Source organism: Abramis brama, assembly GCF_963993115.1.
Source record: "Abramis brama genome assembly, chromosome: 4".
Lineage (NCBI taxonomy): Eukaryota > Metazoa > Chordata > Actinopteri > Cypriniformes > Leuciscidae > Abramis > Abramis brama.
This window is the reverse complement of record NC_139966.1, coordinates 47,439,353-47,466,242: the sequence shown is the minus strand read 5'-3', so window position 1 is coordinate 47,466,242 and position 26,890 is coordinate 47,439,353. Positions and strand designations below refer to the sequence as shown.

Sequence of the window (26,890 nt, the reverse complement as noted above, 5' to 3'; positions counted from 1 at the left end):
GACGTCCTTGCTCTTATGCCAATTTTTCCATCATTCCATGCCACTAGTCCAAATATGGACCCTGTTTTCTGATTGGCCAATGCTGTGTGTTCTTCCCCTCCAGGGGCGGAGTGAGGGCGGGGCTTGTGCTCCAATATAATTCATCCCAACCCCATTCATCCTTCTTGGGGAATTTTTTTTTATCCCCCTTCACAATCTATGCCTTTTTTTTCAGTGACCAGGCATTGGTGTCTCACGCCAGACGTTTTTTGTTGAACGCTGCATTATCGAGTTGTCCTATGTGATGTTTATGACATTTTTGTAAATTCAGCAATGACACCCTGCAGAGATCTTTTTATTTTAAAGCAATTCCATTGAGGCTGTAGCTCTTCGGGTAAAGAGGAAGAAAAACAGCACATTCTTTGAAAACTAGTCCTTTTCTGTGTTATGGATGAACCCACCGTAGGAACACAAGACGTCGTAAAAACTGACAAGGGATGGAGTTGTAGTATTTGCAGCACTATTTAAACGCTGTGAATTCACCTGAAAGGGGACACAAGGACAGATTTGTATCAGTTTTCATACTAATTAATGCAATACAAGTCAAAAAGTACAACAATGTTTGTCTGTTTGTACTTGCCATAGCCACCAGCCTGAATGGGTGTCTTGGGGGAAGCGCAGGTGTACAGGCTGAAGTCCTCTGTCTGGAAGCCAGCGCGGTTAAGAGATGGTTCAGAAGCGCTGCGGTGGATCTTGGGCAGAGAGCGTGCCAATAACTCAATGGAGGCCAGGATCTGCCATAAATAGATGATATATACATAAGAGAAAATAAAACATTTGGTCAACACTTAGTTTCACAATTTCTATAGTATTGCATCCTTCTCATGGCCATTTAATTATGACTATCTGAATAAGGCATTTTTCCACTTCCAGCCCTTGTTAACAATTATATATCACTTATAAAGGATTATATACACAATTAATAGTAGTAATCAAGATTGATGTGGTTTGGAATTGGTAAAATGTACTTGGAAAAAAAAAAAGTTCAGAATATCGATTTGCCTAATAATTATGCACACACACTATATGTGTGTGTGTGTGCGCACGTGTATACACACACACACACAATAAAATATAAATGACTGATTAAAGAAAATTCTAAATATATTAAATTCAAAGCTGCAAATATATTCTGTTACATTCTGTTAATGACACTCTGATGCCATCTTGTGGCAACATACTTAGACATGGCCTTGACAGATGGCAGGCAAATTGGAGAAAGCAGAAGTTTCACAACATTACCTGAGGGAAAAGAGGTCTCTCCTCTCGCTTTTTCTTCAAACAATCTGCCATAAGTCTCTTCATGGCCTTTGGGCAATTACTGCGCACTTTGCTCAGGTCAGGGGAAAGGTAACCTCGGCCAACCATAAAGATAATCTGCATAGGAGAGATATGCTCATTACATTTTCCAAATTTCAGATATTTGCAGTAATCCTTCAGAGTACAGACTTGATTTATGTCATAGACCCTACTACTATTACATTACACATACAGTACATTAACATTAGAAATTGATGATAAGGCATAAGTACTACTCATGTTTACATAATTAATCAAATTTAGACAAAAAATTTGGGGGGAAAAGTAAAAAAAAAAAAAAGTGCACTGATAAGAGGTTCACCTGGTCTCTGTTGTTGATGTTGGAATAAGGCAGAGCCCCTGACATGAGCTCATAGAGCACGATGCCGAACGCGTAGACATCCGACTGGAAACTGTATGGGTTTTTATCCTGCAGTCTGATCACCTCTGGAGCCTGAAGACGACCAATGAGTCAGTCCAGATGCAAATGTCGGCGCAAAAGAAATACTCATAGCTAGTACAAGTGCCTTGACTCACCATCCACAAGATAGAGCCAGAAAGCTGCTCAAACTGGTGTGAGCCACTCCAACGGGACTTCACCGTAGCCAGACCGAAATCACCAATCTTTACTGTTAGATCCTCATGCAAAAAGATATCTAGGGAGGTGGTGTTAAGGCTAATATAGAAGCGCATGTATGCACACATAGGCTTGGATATCACTGTAAAGTTGATGTACCTATCAAAAGACATTTTACAGCAAATCAGTCCTTAATTACAAAGGATACTGTTACTCTTCAGATCTCTATGGATGATGGACTTGGCGTGCAGATAGCTGTGGATAAATAAATATTTAAAAGTGTTAAATTCATGCATTAAAACTTCAACAATTTAGTATCATGATGGCAGTAGGTTTCACGCTTTCTATTGAAGCCAGAAGACTAAATGGATTCTTGACTCCTAAACATTACACTGCTATAGTGATCATCTGTGATTTATTTCTCTCTAATCGATCCAGTGACTCACTCCATGCCCTGGGCCGTCTGGCGGGCAATGTCAATCAGCTTGATCATCTCAAACTTGGTCTCGATGATGTGCAGGTGATGGTAGAGACTCGAGCCTTCACACCACTGTGTAACTATAGCCAGTTGGGGTTTGGTGGTGTAGCCCATGAAGAGCAGGATATTCACATGACGGGTTTTCCTGTGGGAGATAAAGAATTTTTCAATAAGCTTTGGTAGAACAATGTTTTGGCAGCTCTAGGGGTACTTTGGTACCAAGCAGATACTTAAATTTTACCGGAAGTACCAGTAGTACCAAGTATTGGGTCAATAGACGGCTCCTTTAAAACGTTCCTGTGCGTATTTGTGTTTTTGCCATGATACCGAAATTGGTACAGAGAACCGTGAAATTTCACTGGTATTGGTACCGACAACTGAAATTTTGGTATTGGACAATCCTAGGTAGCACATAGGCTGAACTCAAAAACACGAGACTAACATTTAATGATCTAATATATAAGGTTTACAAATAATGATTGATTTTTTTTTGTTATTGTTCAAATACTAATCTGCACCTTAAACCTACATGTATAAAATCTGGACACATTTACGATTACGAAATGCACAATTCTTTAGTGAATTCCTTTTTTGTTTCAAGTTTCATCGCTTAATGAATGATAGGAAACTTCAATAAAAATCATTGGTCAGTGAAATGAAGTGCTTAACCCTTATGTTGATAGGCAATCTTAGGTCAAATTAAATATTATATGAGATTTTATTTTATTTTATATTTAATTTAATTGTTGATTCTAATTAAACTATTTTATTAAATTAAAATAAATTGATTTTTTGCAACCTTGTAACCAACAATTGGGATAGTTTAAAAACCCTTTTGATTATTTTCTTCCAATAAACATTAAATAAATAAATAAATAGAAATGTATAAAATAAAAATAAAAAAAGAATGCAATGGTATTCGTAATTAAAACGAACAAAGAAAAACTATCTCAGTTGACCACTTCCTGAAACCTACATTTTGGACAGATACAGTCCCTGTTTTTAAATAATGAGTATTTTTAGTCCTTATCTTACCTGAGGACACCCACTTCATTTTTAAAGGCCTGTAGCTGCTGTGGAGTGGGGGCCGTGACATTCAACATCTTTACCGCCACATCACCTGTGAGGAAGAGGAAGACACACATTTAGCCTTTTCTGTGCATTCCTTATTAATCTGAAGTCCAAATGCTGTTAACATTCTCACAGGACCCACCGTGCCACTTCCCCTTGTAGACTGTTCCAAAGGAGCCAGATCCTATCCGCTGTCCCAGGGTGATCTGACCTTCTGGGATCTCCCAATCATCGCTCGAGTCCCGTCGACCTAGAGTTTTCTACAGAGCAAAATATTAGACAAAATAGATTAAAATGACCGTAAACTTGGATGTGCCAAGTGAGGTAAAAAGAAAAAAAATCTTTACCATTTTATTGCGGTCCTCAGAAGACGACGATGGCTTCCGCTCCCTCGGTTGGCACGGCGATTTCGACACCTTCACATTGGGCAGGGAACCAGGTAGGGAGGCAGGAGGTGTGGCCGACAGGCCTGTTGTGGAGCCTGGAATCGCAAGAGGTCGAGAAACATCAAAGTTACTTCAGCTGGAAATATGGGAGCCAAAGAAGAGAGAAACAGAATAAGAGGGGAAGAAGACAGAAGGAAAGGAATCAAATCTTGTGTGGTCACATGAGGGAGAGAAAAAGAGGAAAGGGGCACGTCACAGCCCATGCAGTGTGAAACGGGGCTGCGAGCGATGTATGCCTCAAATATAAGTATACTAGCAAATCCTGAGCCACATCCCGTCTTTTTCCGAAAAGCCCAAATCTAAAAATATCCCCAAAAATATGTACGCTGAAGTATTGGAAATAGGGATGCACTGATATTAAAATTTTGGCAAATACCTGTGTTGTTATTGTTAGCTAAAATCTAGTAAAACATATTTTTTGTTAATTTAAATAAAATATAAAATGTTAGATGAAAAACTTTTTTTTTTTTTTTTTTTTTTTCACTGGCCAATACAATAAGCTGATAATTGATAAATAAAATATATATTAAATGCTAAATAAAATAAAAAATATTCAAAATAAATATAATGTATAGTATGAAATGCACATTTTGAGATTTGCTAAAGATAACATTTAACAGTGTAATTAAATTATTTTTGTTTTAAAGATAACTAAAAGTTAGCTTTAGATAATGGCCAAGGCGATCTAAATCTAGAAATGTGCATGCACACTAAAATATACAAAACTGACCGAAAGAGAGGAAAATGTCTAAATTTGATATACGGTATGTACAATTTGTGCCTTACCAAGTGAGTTTGTAGTGTGTTGAGTTAAGGAAAAGTGAGTGGAGTTTAAAGCGCAGTTTAAGCGTGCGTGTCAGAGAAAGTGAGAATTCAAACAAGGAGGAGTGAAATACATCAACAAAACACACAAGTGGAAGACAGACAGACAAGCAAAGGACGAGACAAGGTGTGGGACACAGCCACGCACAAAGGCCTATCTACCTCTGAACACTGGCTCAGGCTCAAAATCAAAGACAATTTCATTGGGGTGGGAGGACAGAAGGGGGCTTGAGGTCCGTGTTCGGTTCTTCCTCAAGCAGCGGGCTGGGTGTTGCGAGGGGGCTGCAGGGGGGAGAGAGACAGACACGGGATCACTGGCCCCTGAAGCTCAGGTGCACTTCCTGTCACCCACTACCCAAAATCCTGTGTCTACTCTCAGAGTTCATTTAGAGATGATCAAGTGAATTACAGAGCCAGTTTTTATTTATTCCTGTATACAGTCTATCAAAAAAATGATAATTATGTCATCATTTAATCACCTTGTGTCATTCCAAACGCGTTTGATTTTCTTTATATGCTTTTAATTTACATTTGGTTTATGGAAAAGAGCAGCTTGAACATTCTTCTAAACATCTTCTTTTATGTTCCACAGAAAAAAGAAAGTCGCACGGGTTTGGAACAACATGAAGGTGAGTAAGTGATGACCGGATGTTTACTTATAATGTTCTGAGACATGTTTTGAAACAGAAAGGACAGGGGGCAGGTTTTAAGAACACTGATTAGGAATTAGTACTTTACAGCAGGCCGCTATTGATAAAGAAAAGGGCAGAAGCAATTCACAAAGCGGGCAGGGGAGAGAAAGGCCTATTTTTCAGCTTTAATAGCAGGCACGGTGAAATGGAACAGCTGTCCCAAACTTCGAAGGCCAATGACACAAAGATAGCACAAAGACATGGGATGACGGAAAGCCATTTGAATTCAGTGCGTCTTAGTGTATGTTTTCTGTTTCGGACAGCCCTTACCTCCATCTGACCTTGGTAAGCCTTGATCACGGATCAAATCCTGTACAGGAATAACACCGATTAGCAGGGACTAGGGGAGTCCGGGGCAATTGTAACTTTTGACACAAATGCACCTTGTACATTTTTTGCGGTATAAGAAACATTTATATTAACAGAGACTTATATAAACAAGATTATAATAAACATTATGGAGGTGATGCAATGGTTGAGGGCAGCTGTAACACTTATAACACTTATTAATAAATAATATTAATTTAAAGAAATAATATAATGCATCTAAAATAATAGCACACATCAAATATTATCAATGTTAATATTTAGTAATATAACTAAATAGTTCACTTTTATATTATACTCTTCTTTTTTTTTTAGATTCAGGAAGTGGGACCTACATTATAATTATTTAAAATACATATTAGACATGGTCTAAAATATATTTATCAGTTGTTCAAATGTCCAGTTCTCACATCAATGTTGACCGGCTCGATGGTGTTGATATGGACATTAGGGGCCGAGGAAGAGCGATCCCTCTGGCCAAACTGGTTGCGGTGGTCCTCCTCTCCAGGTCTGAAGGACTGTGGGATAGGGATGGATTTGGACGGGGACACAGTAGGATGGCAAAGAGACCTGGAGAAAAAAAGACAGGAGAGCATAATGAAATTTTGCTTAGTGCATGATTAAAGTCACTGTTAAAGCGGCGCTATGCAGTTTTGGCAATTTCTATCGCTTTTTGCTCGCAGGTTTCTCTATAGAGCTCCCCCTACAGCTTCGGAATAGATATTTGACAACACTGTCGTAAAAACTCTTTGGTGAGCGTAACAGGCGTCTTTCAAAAACATATGTAAAAATCTCTCACACATACATACATACATATATATACAGAAGTGGACTAAATTCTTACCCAGTGGACTCAGATGGAGGGAGGGAGGGGCACATCTCTGAAACGGGTGTCGTGCCCTCTGATGACATCTCCTCCTGGGTAATGGGGTGGTGCACTAGAAATTTTGATGCCAGCAGTAAACTGAACAAAAATATAAATAATAAGAAGAACAGTACAAATATATTATGCATAATTAATTACCCAAAGCGCAAAACCATATAAGATGCAAATTATTTCAAATACAGTGAATATTTATATAGGAGAAAAAAACTTAGGCAAAAACATTGTTTTAATATTTAATTTAAATATAATGTAATTTAATGTAAATTATTTGCATGCTTTATTTCACTGTGTATTATGTGTGGAGCAAATTTCACCCTAAAATAAAGCAGAAGTGAAAGAATTTCTCATGAGCACTCACTCCAGCTGATCGTAGTTGACACACATGAGCGGGACCTCTGTGCTGCAGCGCTGGTGGAACTTGTAGCCGCACGTCTGGCAACGGAAGCCCTGAAACAGCAGCTTCCGGCAAAAGTCACAGAAGGCCAGCGTGAAGAAGGTCTTTCGCACCTGTTTAGTCACCGAAATAACCCTCTGAGTTATTACGAAGCTTCTGGATGTTTCCAAAGCACAATATATTACAGTCAAGGTGGAGGAGAAAGAGGTCAACGTGTCTTTAAGAAACTCTTTAAGAAAAGTAAAATCAAGAATAAAAATCACCACACCTAACTTTCTCTTTGTCATTTCAGATTTATTTTAAAGGGGACCTATTATGCAAAATTCACTTTTACTTGGTGTTTAAACACTGATGTGTGTCCATAGTGTGTAAACAACCAGCCTATAATGGTAAAAATCTACCCACTCCTTTTTTTTATATATATATATATATAATTCCCATAAATCAGAAGCAGTGTCCCAGATTTCCCCCTACTGTGACGTCAGTCACATAGTCTGCCATGTTTATATACTCGCTATAGCACCTATTGATATAATGTCTGCGCCACATAAACATTACAAATGTTCTGTTTTTGGATGTACAAATCAACAACAATAAATCAACGGCATCTGAGCACTGAGGACACAGTGGATGAACTTCATTTGTGAAGGAAATGTGCCGAAGAAATTAGGTAAAGTCAGATATGCTTGTGCAAATAATTTTACGTCTGACTGCTTCGCAAACGAGGGTCAGTTCAACGCTGGATTTGCACAAAAGTTGATTCTGAAAGATGGGTCAATACCAACTGCTCGTATTCAAACTTCATATCCAGAAACAAGCATCGCACTTCATATTTTGTGAATGTTTCCAAATCGTGGTTCTTAATGTGCTTGTTAGCATGCTGTATGGCTAATGTGGCAAAAGATGATTATATAAATTATTACCGTAATTAAACAAAACAATACATGTTCTATCTCCATGCAGCATTTACTCTCAGGCTATGTCGGCATCATACTACATTTCCCACATGAGCGCCTGTACAACAATTTATAGATGATAGATTTATAGACTTGCTAACCAACAAGTTGAATAAAGTTAACTTGACAACAACTACATAAATTCATCAACTAACCATTCAGAAACTTAATGTTGCATTCTAAAATGCAACATTAAGGCTTTTGCAACATCAAGGCATTCTTCCTTTGGCTTGCTCAGTTGGGGATATTTTGGGGATATTTAATTTAATTTTATCAATCAATAAATTCCACTAGAAACAAACCTTATTGTATTATTTTAATTTAATACTGTGAAGCTGCTTTGATACAATCTGTATTGTGAAAAGCGCTATACAAATATACTTGACAAAAAGTTGTAACTTCTATTGGAGCCTCTCCATCTGTGTCCGACTCCGGTTTAAATGTATATGGCTGAACATCGCTATTCAATTTCTGACATTTTGGCTGCGTGAGATTCTCAGTTTTGTTGTTGCCAGAGTATCCGAAGCATTAGCTGCCTCTTCCGGAAAGGGGCCGGGAAGCACATTTGCATTTAAAGGTACACACACAAAAACGGTGTGTTTTTGCTAACACTCAAAAAGGAGCAAATTGGACATGCTATGGTAAATGATCTGGGAGGTATTTTATAGACTCTTATAGAGATATTACATCTTGTAAAAGGGGGCATAATAGGTCCCCTTTAAGCTACAGCTTGTGGTCAGTTTCATCATACTCACAAAATTATGGGTCGTCAGTGGCACATTCTCTAAAACCTCAACATGGAGCTCCTCCCCCGTCAACCAGGAAATGTCTGTGTCCCAGCCAATAGGCTTCTTCTCCCTAATGTGGGCGGGACAGACATTGAATGTGAAGTACAGTTGGCAGTGTGACATAACCTTGGTTTTTGCACTAGTGATGGTTAGAACAGTTATTACCCATCCTGAACCCTGTAGACCGCACAGCATTCTGGGATCAGGCCTCGCATCATCAGAGCCTTCTTTAAGGAGTCTCTCAGAGTCATCCCACAACGAGCTGGAACCTGAAACACATACATAAACCACTTACTCAAGTAACTTTTATCTCCTTGCAGTGAGACTGTGGCTATGTCTGGGCACGTTTGATTTCTCCTACTCATACAGCCGCTTCTCTTTGCTAAACCAAAAGAGACAAGCTGAGCAGATAATCAAAATAAAGGGGGTCACCTATATTCGCTAATTTCCCATGGACTCCCGGCACTTTAAAATCTGGTTGGAGTGGAAATTCCTTTCAAAAACCTCTTTTTAAAGCCCTGCCTGAAACCTTACTGTGAAGTATTGTCAAAATATCCTACCACATCTGTACATGACAGAACTTCTCAAATCCAGCTGTGGGCAAAACATTACAGACGTAACTCACCCCATTTGTCACATCCCTTACCTGATATTCTGTCATAAAGCCAGTGTAATATTAGTTACATACTATTATAGCATTTATATAGTTTACGGTCTATTTTTCAATCTTTTCTATCTTTTATTTGTAAGTACTTTTTCAAAATGTTACATATAAAAGCGAAACAGTACCAAGTATTCAGCAACAAATAATATCCAGCAACTCACCACCGTCCTCTGTTTGTTGGGCAGGAAAACCCTTACGATGGGTTTCTGGGGCGAGCGGGGATTCCCTCGTGATGCGTCAGTGGGGGTCTGAAGGACAGCCAAGGTGTTTGGGGCGATGGGGGCATTCTGGGCGCCCGGTCCCTTCACATCCAGCAAGGTGAGTGTCGGCGAGGAGCAGAACTCTGTTCCGTTTCCAATAGCCTCCAAAAGCTGCTGTTCCCGCTGCTGTAATGCATCCAGCTTACTAGTGTACTCCTCATAGGCCTGTGGCATAGAGGAAATAGATCATTAAGACTTTATGAACGTTTCACATAAATGCTCATGTTTTGAACCTGTTGGAGGATAAAGATCTGAGGTTATGCATTTGCTGTTATTGCATACACAAGAGGGAAAATTTTACTGCTTCAATAAAATACTTCCATCAGTTCTTTTCCTCCTCTGAATTCATTCATTAGTTTTAATCTAAACTGTCATGGAGTGACAATTTTTTTTGTAGGCAACAACTATCGTTTCACAGAAACAGAGTTTTCCACTAGCATGTTGCTAAGCTAATGACAATAATAAGAAAAATTAGGAATCGTATATGGAAATATTAGGAAAAAGTGATTTTTATTTAACACTTGAATTATTTCAAATTATTTCACCCACTTGCATATATTTCTGCACTAGGCTTGTTGTAGTGATTTGGAGAGTGGGATGGATACTTTGGATACTGCCTTAGAATTTGACCAAACAAGACATATTAAAGATGCTTAACTTTTAGAACAGCCGTTGTGTTGGGAGTGTGCCTATGATGCCTTAAAATGCTGCCTATTTAGGCTGCTCACGAGAGTTTGGAACAAAGGCCAAAAGTTAATTGTAACTGTAGATGGTATCAATTCTAGTCACTTCATTTATAACATCACCATTAACTTTCTTGGTATAGTAAAACACCTTTCACATCACACCCATTACAGCAACTCTTTGTCGGGCCAACTCACCTCCAGGTATATAGATGGCGGATTGTGTTCTCCTCCAAACTTATCTAAAAGGGCTTCTAGGTGCTCCTGGGTTAACTTAATCATCTGTTTGATGTTCCATATCTGCAAAGAAAATGAGAGTTAGGCAAACCAAAATCCCCCAGCTTCCTTTTTATGAGAAGGGCCCACTGATTGGACAAGTGTTTGAGCAGATACATTTGAACTTCACCATAGATGAATGAGAACCTCATGACTGTGCTAAATCTAATAAACACAGAATCACTTGCTTATCTCCACTAAGCTGTAAAAACTGACACTGGACGGCTGTCTCAGACCCTGCTCACAGTAAATGTGCTATATTAATTAAGTCTGAGGTGTGAAGCAAATTAAATACTGCAAAGAAACAGCTTCAAAATGCATCAACTTGCTTCAACCGAAGTGTGTATTATATTTTGTTAAATTCTTGTACATTTGGGGGCAGGGCTATCCTTGTGTCCAACCAATGGAAGCAGGGGAGATCTTCAGGAAACCTGTTTTTTCTTTTTTGCAATTTTTAGTCGTGTCCCTAAACCTTTAACAGTCGGATCTGATACTGTAAATGTACGATTTATGCAAAATCTTCTGACATTCACAATCCTAATGTCAATATTTTTAAACATCCGAGACATTTGTCAGGAGATGAGTAAACTACAATTTTTAGTTATTGAAGATTTTATACATTAATTATAGCACAATTTTAAAAAAATTGGTGTACTTGCATGAGGTCATGGTTAGCTATGTTTCCAACATCCACATATTTATATGCGAATTTTGGGATATTGCAGAAAAAAAAAAACACTGGATGGAAACACCCAGACTTGCATAAATTCTAAAAATGTACACAAAAAACGTATACACCCAATTAAGGCGGATAATTTTTTTATCCAATGTTAAGACATGCACTTAAACTATGATTATAGCCTATTTTGCAATGGGTTGCAAGCATTTGCTCAAGGAAACATCCAAGCAAAGTACTTGTTCTAAAAAGCCAATAAACATTTTTCAATTTTGCCAAGCAATACAAGCAGCATCATAAAATACTCCAAGTTTGTTGGAAAATGTCCCAGCCAAGTGAACACAATCTGACAGTGCTACAAAGCTTTACAAGTAAACTTTATTATGATCACCATTTTGAGAAGCAATTTTCCAGCAGACTGTCAAAAGAAACTTGGAATGCCTCAACGCCCCCATGAAATAGCACATTTAAGTGCATCTAACTTTAGTTCTGATTAAAAATCCTGCATTCCGAGAGTCAAGCTGCCACTTGATTCCTAATCAACGGTGCAGATAAACTGGCTCTACTAGTCAAATTAGTGCAAGAAATAGCTAAAAGGTACCCGTGACAAGGGACTTTCTCAGTAGTCTTGCCAGTATCAACTCCTGGCAGTCAAAGATTGCTGACAGTTTCTTAAACAGACATTGGTTACAAGCCTTTCTTTTAAAGCAAACCCCATGTGGTAATATACTCTGTGTTTCCAACATGATGCAACATAACCAAGAAGACAGTTTAAAATAGCTCAATACATGAAATACTTGCAGGCTTCTCTACAAAGGGAAAGTTCACCCAAAAATGAAAATTCTATCAATATTAAAACATCCTCATTTCATTTCAAACATGTATTAAATGCACTCAGGTTTCCCCCCCCCCCCCCCCCCCCCCATAAAACTTCATAGAAAGGAACCAGACCTTTTAAATTGACAAACACCATATTATACTGAAAATGAAATTGTTTTTCATTGAAATTATGTATTTGAATGATTCATTAATGAATGATTGATCCGGTTCTCAAGATCAATTTGATCCAAGCCCATTGGAGGTGACGATTTTAAAATAAAAATTTTTGGGTGAATTATTCCTTCAACATTCAAGTCAGTAATGTAAAAACTAGCTGACAACAAATACTGTATGTAGCCAAACATTCAAGATTCTAGCTCAATGTATAAATTGAAGAAACTGCCACCGCATAACCCATCTAAGTAATGTTTACTGGGAAGATCAGATGCATGGTATACCCTTCGTGGTTATGGCCCTGACCATCAATAAAACTGTTAACTAGGTTTATGGACTCTTCAATCAGATGAAAACATGCTCCACTCTTTAATTTAAGAGCAAATTCAGTGCTAAAAAGTGTGAGTAAAAAAAAAAAGGAATACTAAAGTAAATATAGTTACTATACAAGTCCCGTGTATAATCGGACAGTATAACCCTGTTACAGCAGCCAGCAATAAAATTAATCTAATTACCACTAAGCACTCATACAATGATGACTTACACAAGCTGCTCTTTAATCCAACTAGTCTTCCAGCTAAATAGGGAAGCTGTTTCCTGAATAAACAAATTTGTAACCTGTTCCATGACGGTGTAAACTTTTTTTTTTCTTTCCAAATTAAACAGAATGAATGGATGCCCGGCTGGAAAATCTATCTTAAGTCGGTAGCAGGGAAATGACACACGGTAGATGGTTTCTAGATAGCTTGAGAAAACAGAAACCAGCTGAAATGTTGTCCAAAAAAACAAAAACAAAAAAAAACAGCTACCACTTAGTCGAACTGTTTTTGGAACATTTCAGTTGGTTTCTAGCTTGTAGACAGCCAACAAATCACCTACCAGCTGGTAACACCAGCTTAATGTGGTTTTTCTGGAACATTGTAACTTACATGGTCAACTAGCTAATAAGCAGCATGTTCCTAAACACAGCTACTAACTTAAGCTGGATGTTCCATTAAGGAGCAGAATGTACCCAGTAATACCCCAGTGTGTACATCTAACAGCAAAGGCCCCTTATAGCAGCATATGTGATTTGTGCAGACAGACAGTTGACAGCTTAGAAGAAAGAAGCATAATGCAATACATTTACACGGGGTCACAAAATGAATATGGAACGTTCGCAGGGCTCCATGCACGAGCACAATGACATCACTGCAGATTTAAATGTAAATGTAAATGCATTCGAACGCAGACTCGCGCCAGCTGGTGACACAAAGGAGATAAAACAATGCACGCGAGCAGTTAATATATTCCCAGTTGCATCTGTAGTTTCCCATTAATACGATGCATCGCAAGGTGAGATACGAAGCATGCATGCATGCATTGCAGGGGGGTCTGGTGGGGAAATAAAGCCAATGAAACACGAACAGGCCTTCTGATAAACATTGGCTCAGAGAACTGCAATGAGAGAATTATAAATGGCGTCATTCGGAAATGCACCTTGCGAAAATGCATAAGCGCACGATATAAGATTTGGTCGACTTAAATAATGGTGCATCATCTCTCTCCCCTGCAATGCATTACATCCCCCCACGATCCGTATTACAGCCGGTGTTTCCTGAACATCTCCATCCAGCCCCGCTCCGCTCTACAGCCGAGCTCTCCTTCAACCCTGACTCCCCCATTGTACCTCCTCGGGAATGTCCTGTTGACATTCGGGGATCGCCGCTCCTCCGGGACAGGCGGGTTCGAGCCCCGCGCCCAGCTCGTCCAGTCCCGGGTCCCGCTCCGGATCGCGGTTCATGCTGTCTCCGTTGAAGACGGGCGGTGGGGACTCGGCGCTGCTCAACGCCGCCATTTTAAACCACGAGAAACTGAGTGGAAAATAGAGGAAAGAAACAGAGAACGAGACAGGAGGGGGAGACAGATTCACCAAATGTAAACCCGTGGAGGGGTAAATGGGGATACTGGACGCCGACCAATGCACTAATATTAAAGTGTTAATTCTAAAACGAACAAGTCACAATTTTGTTTCTGCCATGTCTTTCATTCTGCTTGAATTATACTATCATATTAGTTGATCTGGTAGACCATTTCAAGGCAGCCGTTTAATCTAAAAACTGATTTTAACCAAAAAGATTTGCATATAAACATTAATATTTATGTATATTACCTATAAAGACTGAACAGAGTGCATCCAACATGACTATCATTTGGCCAGATGTGTACAAAACATACTGTATCATGTCTGAAACAGGAATTTCTAAGACTTCTAAATTATGAACATCATCAAGCCTGTTGTTCAGTCTTCTACACCTTTTTTAGTAAGTAAAATATCTTTTAGTATATAAAGTAAACATAAGAATAACTAGCTTCTACTCATTATTCTTGTATCTTTTTAAAGAAAATACAAGTATCAAATATGATACAACAGGCTATTGAGAAATATGTATTTATCTCAATCATCATTGTATTGCATTACATTATGTTTTGCCTGCCACATTTAAAACTACAAAGCATTGATCATAAAACTAAGCATTTAAATGCCATCTTTAATAAGACATACTACTGGGAGATAGAGAGTAACAACTGATATTTATATGCATATTATGTAAGTAGTTTGCTATACTGTTGTACAAATCTAATTGATGTACAACATTTTTTGATTTGATGAAATCAGAATGTTATATGAAGACAACAAATAACATGATCAGGCTGCATGAAATGGCATATTTTTGTTCAGTTTGATCCTAAGAATAAAACTGAGGTTTTCTCCTTGAGTGTAAGCTCCATATTCTCACTATATCATGGTTTATAAAAGTCTGATGTGTCAAATGATACAAAACAAAGCCGTAATGCATATATTTAAACTTTTAGACAATGTAAAATAAACTGGTCTGTTACAAAACTTAGATTTTTTTCTGACTATAATTTCATGTCAGGGTTTTCAGAGTTAAGCATCGGTACTTTGTAAAAAAATTACATAATTCATTATCTAGCCAAAAACATTTTCTCATTGTTATTTGTGATACATCGTAGTAATTGAATTGCATTAATGTTTTGTTTATGCAGTATCATCATCTTTTTATGTACGCCTAGAACTGTATATAATGTAAAGAGTCCTTGAGCTTTATAAAGCCTCTATATAAATTAAATTTAATACGTTTGACAGAATAAACCAAAAAATAGGAACTTAATCTGTTGCACAAGAATATTTGAGTGATTAAGGAACTGATGACCCCTCTTGTGCCTGTGATTCTTGGAGGAAGATTTTTTTTAAAGATGCAATTTTATCATCTTTATCATATTGGGGGTGGGGGGGTTCCGAATATAGACAGGTTCACAAAATGGCATGTCATCCACAATCAACGTTGTTGCTACATAAATGCAAAATTTCCATTATGGGTCAATTACAATATATGGTGTATTGATATATATATGGCACAAATGTAACACTATAATATAAATGACTGTATGTCATTTATGCATGTATGTCATCTAGGAATGTGCTTTTCTCTCTTTATAACAGTCCATAATCTGAATTGTCTTTTCATGCTACGCAATGGCATTTCAACCATGCATCATTTAAAATTAAAATAAATAAAAAATGCTTGTGCGCTAATAGTTTATTATCCCTTTCAGAATTGTCTAATTATTTTTCTTTCAGTGTAGTCTTGGAAAGACAAACCTAAATGTGTTGGTTAGGCAATGGATGTTCCATTATGGAAAACTGGCAACACTCTGCAGAAAAGCAAAATCAAAACCATGTCAATTTTTTTTTAAATAAGGCTAAATGAAGATGCAAAATGTACAAAAAAAAATCATATTTAATTTCCATCACAGATGTCATGTTTCTGTTTTTTTTGTTTTTCACCACAATCTCTGCTACTATAACGTTGCCACTGTTATAAACAATGTCCCATTGTCCATACAGGTATAGCTCTGTTTCTTCACCAGATTCTCAAGTGTCCATTCATAAATAGCTGAAATGTGTTGGTCTACTTCTTCTTTGTGGCTCTCTTCCCTTCTCCCTTCTTAGGTTTTCCTTTCCCCCGCAGTTTCCTCAAGCGTCTCATTTCCTCCTTGAAATCCTGGTGCTCATCCCTAAAACAATACCAAAAAAATGTCATCAACAAAAACAGAAGAATTTGAAGATAAAATGTTTATATGTGCACTATAATATTATGCCAGAGCCTACCTGAAAAGCCCCAAATATCTGAGCTTCTGGGTCATTGAATAGTAAATCTTGTGCGGGGGGTACCAGTCATACACTTCTTTTCTCTGGGCCGGAGGGGGTTCTTTAAAAAACCCAACCACTTTCATAGACTTGGAATCTGTGTGACGGGACACATCTCCAAATATTCGGGCGCTCAGACGGGCCATGCGCAGGGCATAGCTAGAAAGACCAGCCATCTTCACCTAACAGAGAACACACAGATAAATGCATTAGTTAAATGACACATGCATGCATTAATATAGATAGATAGATAGATAGATAGATAGATAGATAGATTTAATTCCATATTTTTAAATATATGAGTGCATTTTATTAAAGAGGCTGCAATTGTTTTGTAGACACCTGGCAGATAATTGATCCAAATATTGTTTGCTTACCCTTTAAAATCCCGAACGAAGCAGGTGAGGTCCAAAAAGGTTCCTTTATTGTAACGGCATGTGGACATTAGATACTTAACAATACAGACAATTCAATAACTAGTTTAAATACTCGTTTATGGTTAGTTGACAGTTCAACCTTCATGCGCTCAAACACACATTGAGGAACATAAAAGATGAGCATGCGCGGAGCAGGTCAAGCACTTCCTCTTATTCTACCGTCTCACAGGTCCTTAAAAACAGTAACGTTATATGATATGTCATTCAATATATCAAGTAACATTCATTTTACTCGCTAATTTCTAATTTCCCCGAGTTAAATATTATAAAAGCTAATGAGAATATCTTTCTGTAATAATAAGACTTATTGGTGCTACAGATTTCTTTCTTTATTTGTAAAAACTACGGCTTAAAGGACCTGGCCGTTGACGATACTTCATTACAAAATAAAAGAGATTTCGTGTATTCAGTCAGTGATTCGTGACAGTCTATGTTCGTGACTTAATCTTAACACAGCTAAATATTACGTTTAATAGAATCGAAATACCTTTTTAGCGTTTTTTTGTTTTTGTTTTTTTTGTTTTTTGTGTGTGTTTGTTTTGTTTTGGCATCCTCTTTTACTGTGGAAAATGTCTCGTACGTCACAGGAAGTCGTACTCCTGCGAAATCATTCCGTATGCGAATATTTGACGGGATAAAAGTTCTGTCTTGGTAACGGCTTTACATATTTACATAGTTTATGGTTATGTTCACATAGTTTATGATTATGTTATGTAATAATTTAGTGATTTAAAATAAACTTTCTTTATATTTATTTAAATTTAACACGAAGGTATCTTATAGTTTTTTCATTAAATGAGTTAACAAGTTGTTAACAACAATGTGAAGTATTGAGCACGAGGTTATTGGACAATTAAATAAAATTATGATTTCATTTTAAATGTATCGAAAATCATTTAAAATCATCATTATTAAACCAGTCAAGGCTTGTGTGACGCACACTAGATTTGCTGTGATATCTTTGTTCACTAGATGGCGATATATATACATTAAAGACATTAAAAAAGAAAGAAGCACTGAAGCCGAGATACGTAAATAAATAAATAAATTGATGGACAGCTCTCTGGATTAGCATGACAATCACGTTTTTCTTTTCCTTCCAATGGATGTATCTATTAACACAATTCTGGGGACAAAAAAAGGAACAAGATAACACATCCTCAAATAGCACAAGACAAATTGCCTTGTGTATCGGCTGCATTTTTTAGATTACATTGTTCAGTTTTCACTGTTAGCTGCAAATAAGTTCCAAACAAACTTTGCCTCCCTTAAAATGTAATTAAAATTTAGTTGTCAAGCTGTCATTCATACTGTTCCAGAGACAATTACAGCCTGACAGAATTCAATAAAGAAAAGACATCTTTGAATATAAAATAATAGACAATCCAATGCAAGTCAATATTATGCAGTTTCAGACCCATTTTGCAAAATTATGTCACATTCAATATCTGCCAATAGTAGCTATCGCCTAGAACATGGCATAAAGATCCACTTAAAGTTTTCCTCAAATCTGTTCACTTCTAGATTAGAAGGACAAATACCTGACATTGTTTTCACTGAAATTCTGACTTTTAAATGCAAAACATCTAAAATTTTATGTTTCATATACGTATATTTGTTTGTCATATTTTAATGCAAATAATATTCTCTTTTGTTCACTTTATTGCATGTTGATTTAGTAAGAAAACTTTACAAATAAGGTCCCATTAGTTAAAGGTAGGGTAGGCGATTTGTTCCATAATTTTTTTTTGTTATGCTGGTTGAAAGTCTCTGCACATCCTGATAGCAATCACTAAGTTAAATGTATTTATATGTATATATATCATCCGTGGAAGGCGTAGGCCATAAAATGTTCATCCAATCATCATGTTCATGTTCATCCATTAGGTCCGAATGCAATGATATGATTTTTACAGTTCATCCTGAACCAAAATGATGATATTATGCTGCATTCACGTCATAATTTGGAAGAGATGAAACCTGTGGTGTTATACTCAGAGCGGTTCATGACTCGAAATTATGCATTTCAATGGCAACACTATCAATGGCGAAATTAATCTGCAGCAGTCAGGTGTTACAGGTCAGTGCTCTTTGAGTTGTTTATGTTGATTATTGTAATATTATGTGCTTTGAGACATGAGTTCAACGCCATCTCTCGTGAAGCTTTTGTTTTTTGAAGGAGGCGTGGATTTGGAGACGCTCTGAAGAAAGGGTGGGATCTTATGCTTTTAAAGGCACACTATGCAGTTTCCATTTTTCTCAAACAGCGACCCCTAGAGTCGCTGTGGAGTACTTGTTTTTAACGTTACTGTCGTAAATACCACTCACACAGAGCCGTCTCTGCACTCTTCTGACCGCACTTTCTTTGTTTTCTTCGTCGACTCTGCCATGATTCACGTCTGAAATGCGTGGGGCTGCCTGAAGGCTGCTTCATATGTTGTTGATGTATGTGACGTCGTGCCATAAAGCAAGTCATGATTCTCGCGAGATTTGTCGGGGCGCCACCTCTCAAACTTGCATTGCTGATTTTGTTAGCAGCGTGTGTCCCCCCCCACACCCTTTAAAGCTAGCTTGCTTTTGCTAGCCGCTACAAAATTAGTGAATTAACATTAACAATGAGAAATATATTTGTTCAGTATTTATTTTATTTTGTTAACCGTTAATAAAAAAATCTTTACAAATTGTTCATTGTTAGTTCATGTTGTCAATTTAATAGTTTTTGTTGAGTTAATTTACTAGTACAATTTACTAGTTAATGTTGAGATTAGCATTAACTAAAATTAAGAAATGCTTTAGAACTTTTTTCATTGCTAGTTCATGTTAATTAATGTAAGGGAGAACAAACTGAACCTACTGTGTTACCAGAAAACATTTTGCCTATTAACCAATAAATTGCATATCAAAGGTGAACAGTGTATCTAAAACATTTAGGCCTATATTAAATAAGTGGCCTGCTAAATGTTGATTTTCCATTAAAACTGCATCTTTACTAACATATAGCCTCGTTTACATACTCGTTTACATACACCTACACACAAATATAAAGAACGCGAGAGTCCCAACATTATCTGAAAGCTGTGGCAATCCAATAAAAAAGAAAACGTGTGTACAAGGGCCTCTCTGACTGCTCAAACAGATGCCACCACTCTCATTCATTATTCAGCAATATACCTGACTGCTGTTGGTTCTGGACAGTGCATAGTGGTTTCAAATAACAAACCTTTATGGAAGGCTTTTGGTCTGGTGTAGTATCATTTTATAGCTCTGGTGATGCAGAATGACAAAATGAAAGATTCTGCAACCTTTGATTATTTATTCATGAAAGACACTAGTTTACTTCAGTAAGTGTAAATCCTAGAGTGAATGCCAACAAGGCGACTCCAGTTACAGTTCGACACGGAACCAAGAGCAGTAGTGCGACTCCTTTAAGAAGCCGCTTTAATAAACAATGAACATCTCATATTGACAGCATGACATCACCGCTGTTTTTCCCAGACAGAGGCAACATGCACGGATGATGTTGAGACCATATTGTCCGAGGAGGAGGATGCACAATCCGCCAAATGTTCTGATATCGATAGACTCGTTTAAACGTGAAGCTTCTGAGATGCGGCGTCGTTGAACGGTTTGATATTTCCTGCGCAGAGCATTTATAAATGTGTGTCGCTGTTGAATAGGATTATTTGGCAGTGAATATCAGCATATAGCGTATCATACAGTCACTGCAAACGCAAAATGGTCTGGAGATGCATTTTTGGAGTGGAGTGAACCCGTTTTGTCAGTTTTAATTGGGGTGAGTGCGGAATTTAATTCACTTGATCAGTCTTATAAACGGGGCCCGTGCAATGGATGCAATAAGAGCATAGATGTATTATTCTTAAACATTCCTTTACATAAATTATCTACTATTGTGATCACAATTAGCCTACTATAAATTCGATTTAAATAACGCTTAGTTAATTTAAGTAATGTCGAGTCATCTTAATAGGCTACATTTCTCTTTAACAGTCAGCAATGTGATAAATGTTTTGTTCAATGCATCCTACATATTCCAGAGAGAATAGCCTATGAGAAAATAAACCTGACTGCCGCGCGACTGTGCATTTCTATGAAATAGATATGTAACATAAACCGGACAACAGCAAAAATCTATAGTATGTCAGCACCAACCAAAATGGGATGGGAAGGGTTGGGAACCGAAAACCTGTTCTTATTCAGAACCGGTTTTAGCCCATTTAATACCGGAACCGAACCATTTTCATCTATTTCTGTTCTTTTAACGGTCCTACAATTACCGTCATTAAAATTAAAATAATTACTTCGTTAATTAGGCTATTCTTCCGCCTATGCGAACGGAACTAAAATACTCTGACAGACAGTTTCCCGCATTACTAATATTCGCTGAATTTACCGAATCTTCGCGCAACCCTATACAGTCCGAGAATCACTCTTAAGAGCTGGTTCTTTTCAGTGAATTAAAACATTAAGTAGCATACCAAAAACGTAGTCCAACTCCCGAACTAATGACTCTTTATGAGCTGGTTCTTTTTTGTGAATTGAAAACATAGAGCGTGAACATTCTAGTCCGATTCCCGAACGAATGACTCGGTTCTTTTTGAAATGATTCAAAAGGACTTGTTCATCATTGGTCGGCTTCTTAAAGACATCTTTAGAGCAACGCATAGGTCTCTAGTAACGCATATTGTCATTTGACCACTAACACAGTTAACGAATCGACAATTAGCTATGCAAAAGACTTACGAAAACAATTAGACCCCTACATTGTCTGTTAGGCTGTATTTGTGATGTAAATTTATAATGACGACAAATAGCCTGACATCCTGGAAGTATCATTTGTAGATGCTTGCAACAGAAAGCGCGTAACTGTTGCTATGGTTACCGCGATTTATCTAGCGCCTGTTTGGCCACAGATGAAATCCCGCGCTCTGAAAAACTTATAATCTAACTTTTGTGGTTACTGAAACGTTTGCGAACACAATTGAAACGTATAGCCTACACACACCTTTTCTGACTTCCTTTGTGGGGGTTCAAATCTAAACCCAAAATGAATGGCATTCTGGCTTTAATGCAGCTATAATAACAATGGTTAAAAAAATCTTCCTCTGATTTTTTTTAAGGCTTGGTTCGAGGAGGACCTGACTGAATCGTCTTGTCTGGTTTCATCGCTGTTATTGGATGGGAAGGGCTACGGATGGACCTTGAATAAAGCTTATATTTTCTGTCGGGCTTCAGCTCGAGGTCTTCAATAGAAACAGATTCCACTGCACCGACTGATATCAGTTCTCTCAGTCCGCGTGCCCGGCGGGATGCGGGTGCACGTCGAGGAGCTCTCCAAGCTGTTGTGGTGCTGACGCGGCTCTGAGCGAACGCGAGCATGGCTGCTGGGAAGTTGCTGCTCTACGCCGGTCTGTCTCTGTCCCTCTGCGCGCTCGGGATGCTGGCAGTGGCTATGTGCTCCGACCACTGGTACGAGACGGACGCCCGGAGGTACCGAGAGAGGTGCCGAAGTTTCTCCAGCCGCCGGAAGGACCCGGGCTTTATTTACATCCCCAACAACAGCCTCCCTCTGCGGGCGAGCCGCTCGCGCCTGGACCACTGGGAGGAGAAGCTGCTGCTGGCGCGGAACAGACGGCAGCTGTTCGCCATGAGCGCCGCCGATGAGTGCAGCAGGCAGTATAACTCCACCAACATGGGGCTGTGGAGCAAATGCCATCGGCTTGGATTTGATCAAGATATCGAGGACTTCATTCGAAAAGGTAGGACAGTGATGTTTTGCGTCTATCAATGTGAAAGGCAGACGTGATATCATATTCTTATTAGAGTGTTTGAAGGCAGCAGTGTACCGATATTCCTCAACATTCTGGTCAAGGTTTATTCTGAAACCCTAACATTAAAACTATTAATTCAGTCTGAATCGTATATTTAAACTTCTAGTTCTGCTATCTAATTTATAAACAGTGTATATTTTAGATAAACCAATAGGCTGTTTCACCGATATTTTTATCATATATTCACAATTTTCTACATAATTCAGTGATGGGGTCAACCGATAATTAATCAAGCAACATTTTACATAACAGCCATTCATACTTTAATCCAACAACAACAACAACAATAATAATTGTTAAATAAAAAAAAAAAGTGTTAATTAATTATCGGTTAACCCAGAGAACCTATTGTTGTTGTTATTATTATGATTATATTGGTTTATAGTCATTATGTATATTCTACAAAATAAAATAAAATAAAAACTAGTTATTTTACTTTTTTGTTTAAAGAAATTTATCCTTAACTTGATAAAAACTATTTACAAAAATATCTGTATCTGTACTGGTTATAAAAAACAATATCAGATGATCTCTATTTTTTAAACAAATTTGAGACTAAAGTTTTAAACTTTGCCATTGATGTACACTGAGTGAATCAAATATATTTGAATGTTCAGCATTCAAAATGCAACAGCTGTTATGGTGTCATTGTAATATTTGCATTCTGAACTGTGGTTGGTCTTGAAATTCTCGCATTTATTTTGACCATCCATCCATAGCCAACCAATATAAAGTGGCAGCCTGAAAGTATGAATCTTTAGCACTACTCTTTGCTACCCAGCAAGCACATGTACTACTTTCAGAAACAGCAAATCTATCGCATATCTCTTTGCAGTACAAGATTTGCTAAAACACTGAAACATTTTCATCCATAAACTCTTGACATACACAAATTGATGTCAGCCTTCTAAACTGGAGGCCCATAGGCAATACTGCCCCATTCATGTGCACAGACACAAATAATGTGTAACAAACAGAGAAGGTGAAAAAAATTGAGTTCACCACTCATATATTAGCTGTGATGAGTGATGAGTCCTTTGCATATGAAGGTGCGAAACCCTATGGCTAGTCTCACATTATGGGACTTATTATCTTCCACCAAACTAAGTTAATTTACTCCTCAATGGTTAGAGGCTTATGTAATGAATATATTAATAGCTACACACACACACACACACACACACACACACACAAGGATGTCTATAAATATATCCCGAGCCTCAAACTATGTCAGCCCAAACACTGTAGGCTGTGCTTCAGTCAAGTTACACCAAAACAATAGGCCCAGAGTTGCTGAGAGTCGCATACTCTCCGGTTACACGCTAACCTCTGTCTGCAAATGTGCGCATGTTCTGGGAAAGTAGCAGCACAAAATGCCCTCTAAAATAAAAACAAGCTTAATTCTGCTTATTTGAATCGTGTCACCTCCGCTGGTACCTGTGCCTAATGTGTGTGTGTGTGCGATTATGTAACAGGGATTTTGTGGTGAAGAGGTGCCCCTGTAGTGCTGTGTGTTATGACTGTGTGCAGTACCAGCCGATTGTGTATTGCACCATCAGCAAAAGCTCATTTAACTCTCTGGGGCACCTGCCAGCCACATACTGCGTGCTGATTTGGGGTGGGGGTTGCATTGATAGAATAATGCAGTGTTATTCTACACCATCTCTACCATTCAACCTTGGGCGATGGGTGATGATGCAAGTAGCAGTTTGTCCAAAGTCCAAAGTGAAGAATCATTAGCTGGTTTTTTTTGTTGTTGTTTTTTTTGTTGAAAACATGTATTGTTCAGATAAACAGCTGTTTCTTTATCTGTGCATGCTTTGTTTGGTAAATATTTGTCAATAGCCAAGCCATGCGTCTTTATAAATAAATGTGTGAATGCTACCGTTACAATTCTTTTTTAATGATTATTCATATCATTATCTGGGTTGCAAGCACATCATTTTATGAAATGTGCTGACTGTGCTCATAATGGCATTGCCCATCTCTCAGAGGAAGCTTATTCTCTGTCTCTACCCAGGATCCTCTCTTGGGAGAGAGAAGGAGGAATAGAATGATGAATGAGAGAGCAAAGCAGTAGTGCACAGATAAGGGGTCAAAACTTGAAGTCATTCATTGGGAATGAAAAATGCTCCATTTAATCTTGCTATTGTATTTTTTTGTGGGAATATAAATTAAAACCTTTTCACAGACTCCAGCTTAACTAGCAAAGATAACTAAAAGTAAGCCATTCGAAGGATGATTCCAGTTAATTTTGTAAAAAAAATGTCGATTGACGCAGACGAGATGAAAAATGCACACACACACATATATATATATATATATTTAATATGTGAACCTTCTCATAATGCACTAAAACACAATGAAAAACTAATGCACATTTAAAAAAAAAAGTTTTCATAGGTTGTTTTTCATTAAACGTTGATGGAGAAATGAATTTACGAAATATTTGAATATTTTGTTTAATTTTGCACTTTCCTGTCAACTAAAATGTCATTTTTAGTGACTGAAATTATTAGTTTTAGTCAGTATAAAACTATAATTAAAAATGTGTTTATTGTAAAAATATATATATATATACAAAATGTTTGAATATTTCGTTCAATTATTTAAATATAATTTTTTGTCGGAAAAAAAAAACTTTATAGCAGTCTTATTCTCACAACAGCAGTTTCTCGGGTTTTGCAGAACCCCGGGAGTGTGTGATTTGTGTAGAAATGACAGTTCACCTTTAAGAATTGATTAGCACCATGCTAGAATGTTACTTATATCACTGGTATTATTCTGGAACATTTCACATTGTAGCAACATATTGCAGCACAGAGGAAATGGTTTATGTTAGTGGTTTGTAGAAAGACAAACCTGCGCAATGGAAAGGATGACAAAAAATAGGAAATGATGCGAAAGATGGCGGCATCTGGAGTTTGTGGAAAATTGAGAAAGTCTATCTGAGTGAGAGTGTGAGAGGAGGGTGAGATCATGCAGAAACAGCCAACCCATCTCATTGTCCACCATCTGTCCCTGCCTCCCAGAGGGACACCCATCAGGGATGATGAAGACATTTTAGACCTGGAACACAATCACAGCGACAGGAGAGTGAGATCCAACCTCCCACCATTAATACAGGCAAACCTAACGGTAGGGAGAGAATAGAGATGAGAAACACCGCAACACATATGCAGTTAGCAGCAAGAAACGGATTACGGACCGAGCCAGTGTAACCTTTAGATCTCAGTTGAGACTTTATTTTGCACATTTGGACATTAAATCTCACCTTATTATAAGAAGGGCCCTCCAAATCCATTCTTGCTTAGCAGGCTAGAGTGAAGACAAGGATTGGATTGTACTTGAGTTCTCAAAGGATCTGGCTTCCTTGTTTTCAGTGTTTAAATTGGATGCCATGGGAGGAAGACACCACACCTTTACAGTTCAAACAGTAAGCCGCACTGGGACTCGGGCGCTGACACTAATCAAATACACAGGTGTTGGGATGGGATGCTGGGTACATCTCTTGGGAACAAGGAATAGACTGTGCAATGGAGTTTTTATTGCTTTGAATTTCCTCTTACAATGATTTTATTCCAAGGCATATTATATCACAGAAATTGGGTGTGACTTTCAATAAAGTGTAGAGAAAGGGAAAAGCGTTCAGTAATTTTCAAGGCCAGGAGGCATTCAAGATCTTTGGAGGAACTACGCTGAAATAAATGAGGTCTCCAATAACCTCCCTTTTCATTTTCTGTTATGGCTTTCATTTCCAACAAATATCCGTATAGTGAAATGCAACTTGACATAGTGCTTGGACTCAGCCCACGACCAGCAGATTATGATTTGGCCTCAAAGTGTGTAAAGCACCTTCATTAGTGCGGGGAGAATATTTCTCACTTAGTTCGAGTAAGACGTACAATTGTGCATTTAAGATATGACAGACTTGAAAATAGCACACTGCTTGATAACAGCGTGTGTTATATCACTTTTCCCCCTCCTGTTTGAAATTATGCTAATGTGATCATTGGCTACGTCGTCGGCAGATATTGACATTTTTTCATCACACCAGATCT

General features: G+C 37.8%; 3 protein-coding genes across 10 annotated transcripts in view; 1 reads left to right on the top strand and 2 right to left on the bottom strand.

Moving 5' to 3' along the window:
* tmem178bb (transmembrane protein 178Bb) overlaps positions 1-26,890 on the top strand; it is a 108,547-nt gene that overhangs the window by 7,727 nt on the left and 73,930 nt on the right. Inside the window, exons 1-3 of one of the 5 annotated variants that reach the window (XM_084111049.1) lie at positions 5,325-5,361; positions 9,625-9,757; positions 22,119-22,757. In XM_084111049.1, coding sequence (XP_083967175.1) covers positions 22,376-22,757 — 382 coding nt within the window. In that variant the 5' untranslated portion in view covers positions 5,325-5,361; positions 9,625-9,757; positions 22,119-22,375. Of the gene's footprint in view, positions 1-624; positions 761-5,324; positions 5,362-6,066; positions 6,082-9,624; positions 9,758-17,563; positions 17,632-20,473; positions 20,774-22,118; positions 22,758-26,890 lie in introns of those variants that run through there. The other 4 variants (XR_014605729.1, XM_084111051.1, XM_084111050.1 and 1 more) reach the window with 4 other exon arrangements.
* braf (B-Raf proto-oncogene, serine/threonine kinase) lies at positions 438-14,202 on the bottom strand. 4 transcript variants are annotated; one of them, XM_084111044.1, is made up of 20 exons: positions 13,997-14,202; positions 10,581-10,682; positions 9,601-9,864; positions 8,941-9,044; positions 8,743-8,845; positions 6,996-7,144; positions 6,596-6,715; positions 6,162-6,321; positions 5,695-5,734; positions 4,895-5,014; positions 3,812-3,945; positions 3,607-3,724; positions 3,429-3,513; positions 2,362-2,538; positions 2,124-2,170; positions 1,876-1,994; positions 1,661-1,792; positions 1,282-1,416; positions 620-773; positions 438-522 (listed from the first exon to the last, which is right to left on the bottom strand). In XM_084111044.1, the coding sequence occupies exons 1-20, from the start codon at positions 14,162-14,164 to the stop codon at positions 500-502; spliced, it is 2,454 nt and encodes an 817-aa protein (XP_083967170.1). In that variant the 5' UTR covers positions 14,165-14,202; the 3' UTR covers positions 438-499. The 4 variants fall into 4 exon arrangements, with proteins under 4 accessions (XP_083967170.1, XP_083967172.1, XP_083967173.1 ...); XM_084111046.1 differs by lacking the exon at positions 4,895-5,014 and having other exon boundaries at positions 13,997-14,200; XM_084111047.1 differs by having other exon boundaries at positions 438-773; positions 13,997-14,187.
* mrps33 (mitochondrial ribosomal protein S33) lies at positions 16,116-17,556 on the bottom strand. Its single transcript, XM_084111052.1, has 3 exons — positions 16,921-17,556; positions 16,505-16,725; positions 16,116-16,410 (listed from the first exon to the last, which is right to left on the bottom strand). The coding sequence occupies exons 2-3, from the start codon at positions 16,717-16,719 to the stop codon at positions 16,305-16,307; spliced, it is 321 nt and encodes a 106-aa protein (XP_083967178.1). The 5' UTR covers positions 16,720-16,725; positions 16,921-17,556; the 3' UTR covers positions 16,116-16,304.

Coding starts and splice junctions, on each gene's coding strand:
- braf (XM_084111047.1), bottom strand. CDS start 14,164: ATGGCGGCGTTGAGCAGCGCCGAGTCCCCACCGCCCGTCTTCAACGGA. Junction 9,865..10,580: donor CGCCATCTATATACCTGGAG/GTGAGTTGGCCC, acceptor TCTATGCCACAG/GCCTATGAGGAGTACACTAG. Junction 5,735..6,161: donor TCGAGCCGGTCAACATTGAT/GTGAGAACTGGA, acceptor ATTCCTGTACAG/GATTTGATCCGTGATCAAGG.
- mrps33 (XM_084111052.1), bottom strand. CDS start 16,719: ATGGCTGGTCTTTCTAGCTATGCCCTGCGCATGGCCCGTCTGAGCGCC. Junction 16,411..16,504: donor AGATATTTGGGGCTTTTCAG/GTAGGCTCTGGC, acceptor GTATTGTTTTAG/GGATGAGCACCAGGATTTCA.